Below are 16,179 nucleotides of genomic sequence, written 5' to 3'. Positions count from 1 at the left end.
TGTTCCATCTAGCAGAACAATACTTTCTATCTTTAACAGCATTGCATATAAAAGGAAGAGACAACATCACGGCAGACTTTTTAAGCCGCAATCAGCTAAAGCAAGGGGAATGGTCCCTAAACTCCTCCATATTCAATCTGATTGTTCAAAAGTGGGGATATCCAGAGGTAGACCTCTTCGCCACCAGAGACAACAGGCAATTGAAACAATTCTGCTCCCTAAATCCCAGAGAGAATCCTCTGGCGGTAGATGCCTTCCTGATAAAGTGGGACTTCAAACTAGCCTACGCCTTCCCTCCCCTATCTCTTCTACCCCTGGTGATGAGGAAAATCAGGAAAGACAGAGCGAGGGTTATAGTCATCGCTCCATTTTGGCCCAGGAGAGCATGGTTCTCATGCCTCAGGACCATGTCGGTGTCCGATCCTTGGGTTCTGCCGGACATCCCGGATCTCCTGTCCCAGGGCCCAGTCTTCCATCCTCAGGTGGCTGGGCTTCATCTGACGGCGTGGAGTTTGAACGGTCATTATTAGAAGAGAAGGGCTTCTCCGCAGACCTAATTAACACCCTACTTAAGAGTAGAAAAATCATTACCACAAAAATTTATGTCAGAATTTGAAAGAGATTCCTTCAAAACTCAGGAGTAGTCGCTGGGGATTCAGCGCCTATAATGCAGATATTAGAGTTCCTACAAAAAGGTCTGGACATGGGGCTCTCTACCAGTACCCTTAAAGTACAAGTGTCAGCCTTGGGGGCTCTGTTTAGCTGTAACATCGCTGGTAATTATTGGGTAAGCAGGTTCATTAAGGCGGCAGGTAGATCCAGGCCAATAATGAAGGATAGGTTCATGCCGTGGGACTTGAACCTAGTCCTCACTGCTATGACAGAGACCCCATTCGAACCTATCTCGTCGGCTTCCCTAAAAAACCTGTCCCTCAAGGTAGCCTTCCTGGTAGCTCTAACATCAGCCCGCAGAATAAGCGATATCCAGGCTTTATCTAGGTGTCCTCCTTATTTACAGTTCAAAGAGGATAGGGTAATACTTAGACCTGACCCAGCGTACTTGCCGAAGGTAGTGTCTAGTTTCCATAGGACACGGGAAATAGTTCTTCCATCCTTCCTCCCTAATCCAACTAACGAGAAGGAAAAGAAACTACACACCCTGGATGTCAGGAGAGGCCTCATAGAATATCTGACAGTCACCGATCCCTGGAAGAAAGATAATGCCCAATTTCTCTCTCATCAAGGCCCCAGGAAAGGTTGTAGAGCATCAAAAAATACACTAGCCAGATGGATTAGAGAGGCGATTTCAATAGCATACACCTCAAAGGGCAGGTCGCCACCCGGGAAGCTGAGGGCGCATTCCACCAGAGCCATGGCAACCTCATGGGCCGAAAGATCAGAAGTCTCCATTGACCAGATTTGTAAGGCGGCTACTTGGTCCTCTCCGAGCACCTTTTATAGTCATTATAGGCTAGACCTGGGTGCTTCCACAGACCTCTCTTTTGGTATAAGGGTGCTGCAGGCTGTAGTCCCTCCCTAAAGCTGATATTACTCTCTGTAAATCTCTCAGGTGGTGCTGTCATGGACGACCGAATAAAGTCTTAGTTACTCACCGGTTAACGGTATTTTTCGGAGTCCATGACAGCACCCGTATATTCCCTTCCTTATAGTTTGATTGGGGTGTGCACGTCTATTTCTTGTATATGCTCACTGGTGGTAAAAGTTTATAATTGTAAAGAATACTGTACATAAATCATGCATTAACCTTGGAAGTCCTCTTGTGCTCTGTAATCCAACTGATGCGTGGGAGAGGTGCCACCCTTTTGTATCTGTAGGTTTCCTGTTCCTAAGGGGTGGATCCCCTCTCTCAGGTGGTGCTGTCATGGACTCCGAAAAATACCGTTAACCGGTGAGTAACTAAGACTTTTCCTTTCCCCATGACAGCACCGCAGACATGAGATGGTATCCGCCCCCAGGAAACCTATAGCAGAGACATAAGAAGGGGGCGGCACCTCTCTCCTCAGTTTGGTTTCCTGTTTCCCGCAGGCGGATGCCGGGGGAGGGGGGGCAGAGTCAGTACCTCCGGAGGGATCCCCCTCTGCTGTCAGCCGGTCAGGAGGCGAGGTCACGCGGGCAGAGGATGGCAGCGGGGCGCGGTGGCGTGCGCCTGTCAGCCCAGCTTGGTGGGTGTTGTGAACGATGTCCTCCTCGTGAGACTCCCGAGCGGCCGCTCCAGTGGGAGGCTGGGCCAGGGGAGGCGTGGCCACCACGACGCAGGCGCCGACTGAGTGGCGACGGCTTCCAGGGTCGCACCGGAAGTGACGTCACACGCCGGGGGAGCGGTGTACTGGGCACTTCCGGGAGGGAGAGGTCCCAGAAGCGCCCACCGCTCCTCCATAAAAGGGAAGCAAGGCAGGTGCCACCGGTCCCGGAGAGGCTGCATACAGGCTCCAGAATAGCAGAGCCAGATCAGCAACGGGGCGCAGATGGATCCTGAAGGCGAGATGCGTGCGCAGGAGGAAGAGCCACAGGCCACCGGGGTACCCAGAGGACCGGGTGAGTGCCTTGGTAAAGCAACACATTATATTAACAACTGACCTATGTATGTCTTCCTTAGGGAAAGGCCACATCAAAACAAAAGAACAAGGAGTGTGCATTATGCAAAAAGGCCCTAGCTAAAACTTATGAGAAGCGACTCTGTCGCTCATGCATTAAAAAAACAGTGGCCGAAGAGTCACCCTCCTTACTCCAGAGCATTAAAACTATGATCTGGGATCAAGTAAAGTCGACAGTCAAAAATGAATTGAAGGAGCAGACTACACTTATCTCCGATGTAACACCCGCTTCACCCCCGCCCCCACCTCCTCCTCTTCCTCCCACAGAAATAACTACCGACATAGTCTGAGGAAGAGCAAGGAGAGAGAGGGCCCTCAGACTCGGACCTGCATTTCTCGGACGAGGAAAAGGGTCGTCCATATTTCCTATCTGAGGACATTGGGAAATTACTAAAACTTGTAAGGTCCACAATGGGACTGGAAACACCAAAAGAGCCAAAATCAATTCAAGATGCTATGTTTAGTAATTTTGAGGGGAAAAACTAAGGGTTTTTCCCTTTCATGATAACCTGTTACATTTAATCAAGAGGGAATGGAAAAAGCCCAACAAAAAAATGTCCATACCGCAGGCGCTCAAACGTAAATACCCGGTTGATGAGGAGATATGCGATAAATGGGGAAAAAGCTCCCAGACTAGATGTCGCCATTGCTAGTACATCCAGAGGCATAGCATTGCCATTTGAGGACATGGGCGTCTTAAAAGATCCCCTTGACAAGAAAGTAGACGCTTTTCTAAAATCTGCTTGGGAGGGATCGGCTTGGTCGCTTAAGCCGGGGGTGGCCGCCACTTGTACAGCACGTGCCATGGTCAAGTGGTTAGATGAATTAAGTGACCAAATTCAGAATAAATGCCCAAGGGAGACACTGCTGGAGGCAATACCTTCCCTACAGAAGGCAGCAGGATTCCTGGCTGACGCCACAGTAGATTCCGTCCGAGGTGCCGGCCGTGCATGCGCCTTTTCAAATTCAGGCTGCAGAGCACTATGGTTAAAAAACTGGTCGGCAGACTTCCAGTCACAGGTTAAACTTTGCGCTGTCCCTTGTGAGGGTCAATACCTGTTTGGGAAAGCATTGGACGAAATTTTAGAAAAAGCATCAGATAAGAAAAAACTGTTTCCAACCCCCCCCCCCCCCTTCCCTAGGCGTCGGTGGACTGAAGCTCGCTCGTCCTTTCGTCGAACAGGGAATAGAGGGAGCCAAGGGCGGCCAGACGATAGAGCCACGCGGGGCAGACCCTGGAGGGGAAAAGAGAGAGAGAGGATTCCTTTTTAGTAAAACCAACCCGAGACCTGATACCCTGATACTAAGCAATGACGCCAGGGCGGTTGGGGGAAGGCTTCGGTTCTTTGTCCATCAATGATTAGCATTGCCCACCTCAAAGAGGGTAACCGACCTGTTAGCTGGGGGCCTACGACTAAGTTTTCTAAGCCTTCCACCTCAAAGAGTAAAAGTGACCCAGGTAGCCAAAAATCAGGCCACGCTAGAAAAGGAGTTTCAACTCCTCATACAAAAAGAGGTACTAATAAAAGTACCGTATCATCAAGAAGGGAAAGGGTTTTACAGCACTCTGTTCCTCACGCCTAAACCAGATGGGTCACTAAGAACCATATTCAATCTCAAAGCCCTGAACAGGGCTGTGGAGACGGAGTCGGTGCTCATTTTGGTGGAGTTGGAGTCGGTATAAAATGGACCGACTCCGACTCCTAAAATATATAATAAATTGGGTACAGTAGTTCAATGCAGAATGGAATGTGCTGAATATTTTTTCATAGGAATTTGGGAAAGTTATGAAATGCCCTATAAATGGCTGTTCTATTCCTGATCTAAGGCTACATTCACACAAAGCATTTTTGCTGCGTTTTTTGTGGATAAGTTTTTCAGCTGCAAAAGCAGATCAGCTTTTTAAAAAACCGCATCACCTGAAAGGTTTTTGAGCTCATAGATAATGTTTTCAATAGCAAAAGCAGATTAGAAATCTGCTCTATCTATCCATTTATCCATATCTGTCTCCATATCTTATCTGTACCAAAAAGAATGAAAGCTGGGTAGCACACAGACTAACACTTCCTGCCAGGCAAAGGAGGAGGAAAGAGCGTCTCAAACATCATTAACAAGATATTTTGTAAGTGACAAAGTTACTGTAACAATGACAGCAGATATGTCTAAAAGACAACTCGTACAGCTTGTTGTGAAAGACGGTGTACCATTATCATTATTTGCACGACCAGCTTTTACAGCTCTTAATGGAGAAATAGCCCCCAAACTTGGTGTTTCTCTGGAAAGAGAAAGTATTAGAAAATTAGTGATTGAAGAAGCCCTTAAACAAAAGGAAGATCTTAAAAAGACTCTCAAAAGTTGCTTCATGTTTCTTAAAATGGATGCCTGCACACGTCACAGAGTGATCTATTTTGCCATCAATGTACGACATGTTTGTGACAACAAAAATTGTTACCAACACGCTGGCAGTAAAAGATACTAAAGCTCATCACAGCAGCCAGTTTCTCCTGGCCTTAGTGGAAAAAGTTCTGCAAGATTACAAACTCAAAGAACAGGTTCTTGCTATTGTAACGGACAATGCTTCAAACATAAGTACAATTACACTGATGAATGAGAGTAATGAACAACAGCTAGAGGAACATTTAGGATTCAGTATGTTTGAGATGGAAGGCCACAGTGCTGTTCATGTAACTGAGGAACAGACAGATATTACTACAGAAGAACAGCAAAATTATACTGTAGAAATAGATGATCTTGTTGAAGCTGCTTCAAAACACTTTCCTATTCATCACATGCGCTGTGTTGTGCACACGCTGCAGCTGGCAATAAGAGATAGTCTGCAAGAGGGACATGCTGGAAATCTGATTGGAAAAGTGAGGAAATTGGTTATTGCCGCCAGAACCCCTAAAATTGATTCCATCTTGAAGAGACGTGCTGGAAAAGGGCAATTGTTGATCAACTAAAAACCGTTTTTTCTTATAGATATGGCGATCCCTCAGGTAACCCTAAATGAAGGTCAATGGACACAGGTGGCTGAATTGAAGGAATTGCTTAATCACCCATTTACTGTGACTAAAAAATTACAAGCTGAGGATTTAACTCCTGGCATTTTCATGAGGGAGCGGAAGAACTTGCTATTTTGCTGTTTAATCGCAGATTGCATTTTTGCTTCAATGAAACGGAGAGAGACACAGCTATTGGAAAATAAAATTTTTCTGGCAGCTGTTTATGTGGACCCAAGTCATTGTATATTGCTTGATGATCAACAGCTTACTAAAGGAAAAGAAGCTCTGACTGAGGTAGCAGTTAGGAAGAGTGGCCTACAGGAGGACTGCCAGGCGCAAGAGGACTCGGGTCCTGACAGTGCTACTGCTGCCATATCTTCATCCTCATCAGATGAGGAGTTTGACTTTGACAAGTATTTGTCTGACATGGAGCAGGCAAAGCGTTGCCGCAAGGAAAAAGATTTCACTCTGTCTCCTGTAGCAAGCGGATTGACCATATTTCAGCAAAATGTTTCACTTGTTCTCAAAGAAATAGAAAAATTCAACCGTTCATCAAAACTGACTGTGCATGAGGCAATTCCTTTATACCCGGAAATTGTTAGAGATGTTGCCCATGTGGTTACGGCTTTGCCTCCAACCCAAGTTACTGTAGAGAGGTTGTTCTCTAGCCTTAAAATTATTAGGTCAGATTTGAGGTCATCTATGAAGGAGGATCTGATGGAGGCAATTTTATTTCTTAGAACAAATTCATAGACTGCACAAATGTTATTTGGTATGTTTTTGTTGAACTGTTTTTTGCCACTTTTAGTTTATTACATAGTGTGTGTGTGTGTGTGTGTGTGTACACTGTGTTCCAAATTATTATGCAAATGATATTTTTCTCTGATTTTCCTAAATAGTCGGTACAAATAAGTCAGTCTAATAAAAGTCGTCACCCGTTAGAGTATACATCGAATTTTATTGAAGAAACCTCTCAATGATAACAGTATAATCTCCAAAATGAATAAAAACTCAAATTGCACTGTTCCAAATTATTATGCACAGTAGAATTTCTAAACATTTGATATGTTTTAAAGAACTGAAAATGCTCATTTGTGGAATTTGCAGCATTAGGAGGTCACATTCACCGAACAAAAAAGCTATTTAACTCTAAAACATCCTAACAGGCCCAGTTACATGTTAACATAGGAACCCTTCTTTGATATCACCTTCACAATTCTTGCATCCATTGAACTTGAGTTTTTGGAGAATTTCTGCTTGTATTTTTTTGCATGAAGTCAGAATAGCCTCCCAGAGCTGCTGTTTTGATATGACCTGCCTTCCACCCTCATAGATCTTTTGCATGATGATACTCCAAAGGTTCTCTATAGGGTTGAGGTCAGGAAAAGATGGTGGCCACGCCATGAGTTTATCTCCTTTTATGCCCATAGCAGTCAATGACTCAGAGGTATTCTTTGCAGCATGACATGGTGCAGTGTCATGCATGAAGAGGATTTTGTTCCTGAAGGCACATTTCTGCTTTTTATACCATGGAAGACAGCTGTCAGTCAGAAACTCTATATACTTTGCAGAGGTCATTTTCACACCTTCAGGAACCTTAAAGAGCCCTACCAGCTGTTTCCCCATGATTCCGGCCCAAAACATGACTCCTCCACCTCCTTGCTGATGTCGCAGCCTTGTTGGGACATAGTGGCCATCCACCAACCATCCACTACTCCATCCATCTGGACCATCCAGGGTTGCTCGACACTCATCAGTAAACAAGACTGTTTGAAAATTAGTCTTCATGTATGTCTGGGCCCACTGCAACCATTTCTGCTTGTGAACACTGTTTAGGAGTGGCCGAATAGTAGGTTTATGCACCACAGCAAGCCTTTGAAGGATCCTACACCTTGAGGTTCGAGGGACTCCAGAGGCACCAGCAGCTTTAAATATCTGTTTGCTGGTTTGTAATTGCTTTTTAGCAGCTGCTCTCTTAATCCGATGAACTTGCCTGGCAGAAACCTTCCTCATTCTGCCTTTATCAGCACAAACCTGTCTGTGCTCAGAATCAACCACAAATCTCTTAACAGTACGATGATCACGTTTAAGTTTTTGGGAACCATCTAATGTTTTCATCTCATGACCAAGGCATTGCACTATTTGATGCTTTTCAGCAGCAGAGAGATCCGTTTTCTTTCCTAAATTCCTTGAAACCTGTGCCCTGCTTAATAATGTGGAACATCATTCTTAAGTAGTTTTCCTTTAATTGGGCTCACCTGGTAAACTAATTATCACAGGCGTTTGAGATTGATTTCAGTGATCCAAAGAGCCCTGATACACAATAGCATCTATGAATTTATTTGAAAAACAAAAAATTACATCTTTATGACACTTAAATCCAATTTGCATAATAATTTGGAACGCTGTGTGTGTGTGTGTGTGTGTGTATATATATGTGTATGTGTATGTATATATATATATATATATATATATATATATATATATATATATATATATATATATATATATATATATAATATGTATGTGTAATCGATATTACATAGTGTATTACATGTTTACAATTTATTAGTTTTTTGTGTTCTAAAGTTGTATTCCAATAAATATTATGTTCTATCTAAATATCTTATTGTATCATAAAAATGATTTAATGTCTGATCACATTGTACTAGAATAAATTTTTCACTTAAATATAAGCAATATATGTGGGAGTCGGAGTCGCAGGTTTGGCTTACCGACTCCACAGCCCTGGCCCTGAACCAATACATCAGGACAGAGAAATTCAAAATGGAGACCTTGGGATCAGCAGTGAAGCTACTCGACCCGAGTTGCTACATGGCAGTAATAGATCTTACCGACACCTATTACCATGTGCCAATATGGGGAGAACACCAACAATATCTAAGATTGGTAGTAGAGATTGCTCAAGTCCCCACTCATCTCCAGTACCAGTGCCTACCCTTCGGGGTATCAGTAGCCCCTCGTATATTTACAAAAATCATTGGGGAAGTAGCGTCCTTTATAAGAATGGAAAATATCCTGTTGGAACCCTATCTAGTCGTCATAGCAAACGACAAGCAAAATTGCGAAAATGCAGTTACAAAGGTCCTGGAAATATTGACCAGGTTAGGCTGGATGATCAATCTAAAAAAATCTAGATTAACGCCAGTTCAGTCACAAGAATTCCTTGGAATTCAATTGGAGTCATTAAAACAGCAGTGCATTCTTCCAGAAAGGAAAATGGGGGCTATTCAACAAAAAATACAACGGATACAATCCGGTCGAGCCATATCAGTAAGAGAGGCAATGTCGCTCCTGGGCACGTAAACAGCAACAATCCCAGCGATCCGGTGGGCACAAGCCCATACGAGAGAACTACAGTGGCAGATCCTATCCGAGCAGGAGAGCGGTCCCTCCAATTTAAACCGGGAGATCATTCTCTCACCTCAAGTGCAGGAGTCATTAAAATGGTGGCTGAGCACCGAAAACTTAGATCAGTGCCTTGGACTACTCAAAACTTGGTGGTACTGACCACGGACGCAAGTCCGAGTGGTTGGGGGGCACACATAGAGAAACGAACCCTACAGGGCAAGTGGGAACCCGGAATGAGGGATGCATCCTCAAATCTAAAAGAACTGGCGGCTGTAAGGCGAGCCCTTCCCCTAGTAAAGCGAGAAGTGCAAGAGAGACATGTCACCATATTATCCGACAACAACACGGTCATAGTATACATAAACAGACAAGGGGGCACAAGGTCGGCAACCCTTATGGCAGAAGCCAGGGAATTATTCGCATGGGCAGAAAACAATCTTCTATCCTTATCGGGTACACATTTAAAGGGGGCAGACAATTATCTGGCTGATTATTTATATCAAAAAATATTTGGGGAAATCTGCGCCGCCTGGGGCAAACCAGAGGTAGACCTATTTGCTACCAAGGAAAATCGAAAAGTGGACAGGTTCTATTTCCTAAATCCAAGAGAACGAACAGAGGGGGTGGATTCGCTACTACACCAGTGGAAATTTCGTCTGGCCTATACGTTTCAAACCCCCCGTTTCCATTGATTCCAGTAGTCTTGAAAAAGATCCGACAGGACATAGCTCGAATAATCCTGATTGCGCCCTTCTGGCCGAAGAGGGCATGGTTCACATGGCTCAGACGCATGTCTATCTCAGACGCATGTCTATCTCAGACGCATGTCTATCTCAGACGCATGTCTATCTCAGACGCATGTCTATCTCAGACGCATGTCTATCTCAGACGCATGTCTATCTCAGACGCATGTCTATCTCAGACGCATGTCTATCTCAGACGCATGTCTATCTCAGACGCATGTCTATCTCAGACGCATGTCTATCTCAGACGCATGTCTATCTCAGACGCATGTCTATCTCAGACGCATGTCTATCTCAGACGCATGTCTATCTCAGACGCATGTCTATCTCAGACGCATGTCTATCTCAGACGCATGTCTATCTCAGACGCATGTCTATCTCAGACGCATGTCTATCTCAGACGCATGTCTATCTCAGACGCATGTCTATCTCAGACGCATGTCTATCTCAGACGCATGTCTATCTCAGACGCATGTCTATCTCAGACGCATGTCTATCTCAGACGCATGTCTATCTCAGACGCATGTCTATCTCAGACGCATGTCTATCTCAGACGCATGTCTATCTCAGACGCATGTCTATCTCAGACGCATGTCTATCTTCCCAGATACCACGAATCTGCTATACCAGGGCCCAGTAGAACATCCCCGGGGTCACGGGCTGCACCTCACTGCGTGGAACTTGAGGGGACTCCTAGCAAAAGGGTTCTCAGTCCTGTTAGTAACCACCCTGCTCGCTAGCAGAAAGGAGGTAACTTCACGTAAATACCAAAAAATTTGGGAAAAATTCTTAGTTCACGGGCCGACAATGGACTGGGACAGCCCAAAAAATACCAATTAAAGAGGTCCTAGAGTTCCTCCAGAAAGGATTGGAAAAAGGACAGATGTCAGACGTTGCCTGCTTCAATATATAGAAGCCTCAAAATCATGGCGACAGTCTTCAGCCCTTTTTGTCTCCTTTCAGGGGACAAACAGGTGTAAGAAAGCTTCAAAGTCAACGATTGCATGATGGTTACGTATGGGTATTGCACTGGCTTATTCTTCTTTAGATCAGACTTGAGCTATAGCCACGTCCTGGGCTGAAAGCGTAAATGCTTCGGTTGAGCAGATTTGTAAGGCAGCAGTATGGTCCTCACCATCCACTTTCTTCTGGCACTATAGACTAGACCTAGGGCCCTCAAATCTGGCCTTTGGGAGAAAAGTGTTGTCTGCTGTTGTCCCACCCTAGGAGTCTATTCTGTCTTTCCTCTCATGTCTGCGGTGCTATCATGGGGAAGGGAAAAAATGATAATTACTTACCGCCCTATCTTTGTGATGGATGTGTGGTGCACTAGAAAATTTAAAGTCGTATCTGAAAAATATATAAAATAGGAAAATGAATATTAGTGACACTTTTATATAACATGTATGTAAACTAATAAGGCGGTTACCTTTGCATACTCTGAAACAAACTGAGGAGAGAGGTGCCGCCCCCTTCTTATGTCTCTGCTACAGGTTTCCTGGGGGGCGGATACCATCTCTCATGTCTGCGGTGCTGTCATGGCTCTGGAAAATCAAACTACCGGTAAGTAATTATCATTTTTCTTGGTGCAAGGATCATGGTCGATCCCCTCTGGTATATTTCCATTCCGAACATATTGGAATTCATTCAATCCGGATTAAAGTTAGGCCTCGCGCTTAGCTCTCTCAAGGGCAAAATTTCGGCCTTGTCGGTGCTATTCCAACGCAAAATTGCCACCAAAATTCAGGTCAAGACGTTCATTCAGGTAGTCCCCCATGTGGCGCCTCCTTATAGAATGCCATTGGAATCATGGGACCTTAACCTGGTTCTTGGGGCCTTACAGGAGGCTTCTTTCGAACCGCTGCAGGAAGTGCCACTGACCGTTCTCTCTTGGAAGGTAGTCTCTCTAGTGGCAATTGCGTCAATTGGATGAGTTTCGGAATTGGCGGCCCTGTCCTACCGTCCTCCGTTCCTGAATCTTCATCAGGACAAGGCAGTTCTCAGGACGTCCCCATCCTTCCTGCTTAAAGTTGTCTCTTCGTTCCATCTCAATGAGGAAATTATTTTGCCGCCTTTTTGTTCGGCACCAGTCCATCGTATTGAGAAGGCCCTCCACACCCTGAATGTGGTTAGGGCTCTGAGATGGTACATCTCGTGGACGGCTGCCTTCCGCAAGTCAGTTGCCCTGTTCATGCTTCCAGAGGGGCAGAAGAAGGGTCTAGCCGCTTCAAAAGCAACGCTAGCCAGGTGGATTTGCTTGGCGATTCAGGAATCCTACCATGTCAGGAACACGCCTGTCCCAGCAGGGATTAAATCGCACTCTACCCGCTCAGTGGGCGCCTCATGGGCCATTTGGCCCCAGGCGTCAGCAGAACAGGTCTGAAAGGCTGCGACTTTGTCCAGTCTGCATACTTTTACAAGACATTACCAAATTCATTCGCAGGCCTCTGCAGATGCAGCTTTCGGCAGACACAGCCTGCAATCGGCAGTGCCTCAGTGTTGACTCAGTGGTACATGGGGTATTAGCAGATGTATATTCCCCACCCTTGGACTGCTTTAGGATGTCCCACTGTCTGTGTCCAACAATGAGGCGCAGGAGAAATAGGGATTTTTGTGTTCTCACCGTAAAATCCTTTTCTCCAAGCCAACCATTGGGGGACACAGCACCCACCCTGTTTAGTCTATTGGCTCACTGTAGCATTCTTAGGTTTTGACATAGTTATTATTGTTGACTGTTTATGCTCCTACTGCTTTTTTCACTGAACTGGAGAAATCTCAGCCAGCGAGAGGGTGTATACTGCAGGGGAGGAGCTAACTTGTTTTTCTGGTTTACTTAGTGTCCTCCTAGTGGTCAGCAGCATAACACCCACTGTGTGTCCCCCAATGATTTCAGATGCTGCACATCTTGTATCTTCACAGCATAGACCATTGCCTTCGGATGACCCCAAAGATAAAAGTCTAAGGGGGTCAGAGCGGGGAGACCTTGGTGGCCATTCAACTGGCCCATGATGATCAATCCACTTTCCAGGAAACTGTTTATGTAGGAATGCTTGGACCTGACACCAATAATTGATGGTATGGTGTGGTATATGGGGTACAAAGATAGTGGGGCCATTCTTCATCAATGGAAACCTCAATAGCATTTCTTCAGCGGTGTTGCTATCAGTGTGTCAAGAGTGGGAGAAGAGGGTTGCATTGACAATCCAACACAATGGGCAGCACTTTGAACACATTTTATAAGTGGTCATAAACTTGTAAATAACTCATGAAAGAATAAAGTTATGATAAAACCAAGAACACCGTTATTTTTCTTGTGAAATTCTGAATAAGTTTGGTGTGTCACATGACCCTCTTCCAAAAACTTTCTAAAGTTGGTTCCAAAATGGCCGACTTCAAAATGGGTACATGGTCACCATCCATCTTGAAGAGTTTCCCCCACTCCCATATACTAATGTGCCACAAACAGGAAGTTGATATCACCAACCATTCCCATTTTATTTAGGTGTATCCATATAAATGGCCCACTCTGTACAGAGCCAGTAAAGGTCAGGGCTGGGGGATGCGGTGACTGAACCCGAGCAGACGCCGCCTGCGTGGCTGAAACCGGAACGCTGCGGGGGCAATGAAGTTCATTTGGCATCAAACAGGTTAGCAACGCTATTAACCTGCAGATTAACCCCATATATGCAGGTTAATTTTGTTTTTCTGGTGACGGGTTCACTTTAAATGGGGAAAAAAATCAATTTTTTTGGTCTCCCATAAGTGTTATAAAATTCTGTGAAGTACCAGTGGGTTAAAAATGTTCACAGCACTCTTAGATGAATTCCTTAAGGGCTGTAGCATAAAAAAATGAGGATCTTGTGGGGAGATGTTGCTGTTTTGACACCTTGGGAGCTCTGAAAATTTGACGTGGCACCCAGTTTTCATTTCAATTAAATGAAGTGTATTTTTAGTTTTCCTTTTAAAGGATATCAGTGATTTAAAGTATTATAGGTTTGCAGTGTGGTCAGTCAGGATTCCTTTTTTTTTTTTTTTTTCTCACGTCTCCTCGCTCAGCGGACAATACAAAGTGCATAACATAGTTAATGTAGGCTTTATAGAGATCTGCTAACTTCCTAGGATGAAGAACGTGTCCGCCTTGACAAAGAGAGACTGGCTGCCAGGCTGGAAGGCCATAAAGAAGGCATTGTGCAGACTGAGCAAATTCGGTAAGCTGTGCTTTTAATGAGTTACCTTTTTGGCTTTGTTTCATTCACATTTGATAGACTTACATTGCTCCTTGTATCATGCTGACTGATTTGAAATATCCACCATGTTGAAAACGCTGACAGGTATATAACACTATTCTTTTATATATTTTTGAGGTGTTAAAACCACTTACATTTTCAAAAATGTAACACTTGACACAACTATAATAAAGTATAAAGAGATCCTATAAATTCTTCCACCCCTATCCCTCTGTCGCAGGATCTCCATACCAATGTGTCCAACTTTTTTTTATTTTTGAGGGGGGGGGGGGGGGGGTGCAGATCTTTTGTGCATTTCAGTGTTTTTTGTTTTGTTTTTTTTCTCTCCCCACCCATAAATCATGATCCCTTTGGTACCCGTCCTTAAAGGTGCTACTGACATCTTTGATATGAATCCCATTAAATTATCTTGTGGTGCAATGATATCTGGAAGGAGGATGTTGGTATCTGGAAGGAGGATGTTGGTATCTGGAGTATTTTTATAGCCTCCTTTTATAGGAATCTGTTAGCGTGTTTTTGTTACCTTATATGAGAGCAGCATGGTGTAGACAGAGACCCTGAATCCAGTGATGTTTCACTTAGATTACTTGGTGCTGCCATTCTAATACAGTTTATATTTAGCAATGCAGCAGAGCTGAGAGCTGCCCCTGCCAGACTCTGTATGTACATAGTCTTTAGACAGTGAGCTGCTTATCACAGGAGGAGGCAGAGTCAGACTTGCTAGTCAGAGCACTGTTAATCACAAAGTGATTAAGGAGGAATTTGTCACCACATTTAATCTATCTAAACTAAATACGGGCATACAGTTTACAGACTGCAGAAAAAGTCCTCCCTGTGTGCTCATATCAGATGTGTTGATGCTGAGAAATAATCTTGTATCACTTTATATAGATGACCTCTTCCAGGCTCTGGGGAGGGGGCGGGGGGGGGGGGGGGACGCTGCCTGAAAGATAACTCTGCCTCCAAAGATTATTTTCATGAAGGGGTTAAGGGGCAGTTACCACTGAAACAAGTAATTAAACACAGAATAGGAGAAAGGAAACTTGTCTTATTGCAAACACATTTTTTGCAGCTCCCTGAGCTCTGCTGTATTGCTACAATATTACATCCCTGTCTGCCTATGAGCTGGAAGCTGAGAGGAACCTGCACATGTGTGAGGTATAATCACACACAGCTCTGCAGTGAGATCAGGAGAGCAAAGAGCGGCCATTACAGTCATGGCCAAAAGTTGAGAATGACACAAATATTATATTTTCACATGATCTGCTGCCCTCTGGTTTTTATGTGTGTTTGTCAGATGTTTTTATCACATACAGAAATATAATTGCAATCATATTATGAGTAACAAAAGGTTATATTGACAGTTAGAATGAGTTAATGCAGCAAGTCAATATTTGCAGTGTTGACCCTTCTTCAGGACCTCAGCAATTCTCCCTGGCATGCTCTCAATCAACTTCTGGATCAAATCCTGACTGATAGCAGTCCATTCTTGCAAAATCAATGCTTTTATTTTGTCTGAATTTGAAGGTTTTTGTTTGTCCATTCGTCTCTTGATGATTGACCACAAGTTCTCAATGGGATTAAGATCTGGGGAGTTTCCAGGCCATGGTCCCAAAATCTGTTTTGTTCCCTGAGCCATTTAGTTATCACCTTTGCTTTATGGCAAAGTGCTCCATCATGTTGAAAAAGGCATTGTTGATCGCCAAACTGCTCTTGGACGGTTGGGAGAAGTTGCTCTTGGAGGACATTCTGGTACCATTCTTTATTCATGGCTGTGTTTTTAGGCAAGACTGAGAGAGAGCCCATTCCCTTGGCTGAGAAGCCACCCCACACATGAATGGTTTCAATTGGCATGAGACAAGACTGGTGGTAGCGCTCACCTGGTCTTCTCCGAATAAGCAGTTTTCCAGATGTCCCAAACAATCGAAAAGGGGATTCATCAGAGAAAATGACTTTACCCCAGTCCTCAGCAGTCCACTCCCTGTACCTCTTGCAGAATATCAGTCTGTCCATGATGTTTTTTCTTGAGAGAAGTGGCTCTTTGCTGCCCTCCTTGAGACCAGGCCTTGCTCCAAGAGTCTCCGCCTCACAGTGCGTGCAGATGCACTCACACCTGCCTGCTGCCATTCCTGAGCAAGCTCTGCACTGCTGGTAGGCCGATCCTGCAGCTGAAACACTTTTAAGAGACGGTCCTGGCGCT

The 16,179-nt window shown here is 44.5% G+C and overlaps 1 protein-coding gene across 1 annotated transcript in view; it reads left to right on the top strand.

Moving 5' to 3' along the window:
* CDC73 (cell division cycle 73) overlaps window positions 1–16,179 on the top strand; it is a 122,485-nt gene that overhangs the window by 34,560 nt on the left and 71,746 nt on the right. The window contains exon 6 of the mRNA XM_073582890.1: window positions 13,852–13,940. Coding sequence (XP_073438991.1) covers window positions 13,852–13,940 — 89 coding nt within the window. The remainder of the gene's footprint in view (window positions 1–13,851; window positions 13,941–16,179) is intronic.

This window comes from Dendrobates tinctorius, unplaced genomic scaffold, assembly GCF_039654945.1.
Source record: "Dendrobates tinctorius isolate UK_male_01 unplaced genomic scaffold, ASM3965494v1 ptg000074l, whole genome shotgun sequence".
In the NCBI taxonomy this organism is placed as follows: Eukaryota; Metazoa; Chordata; class Amphibia; order Anura; family Dendrobatidae; genus Dendrobates; species Dendrobates tinctorius.
This window is presented reverse-complemented; position numbering and strand designations above follow the sequence as displayed.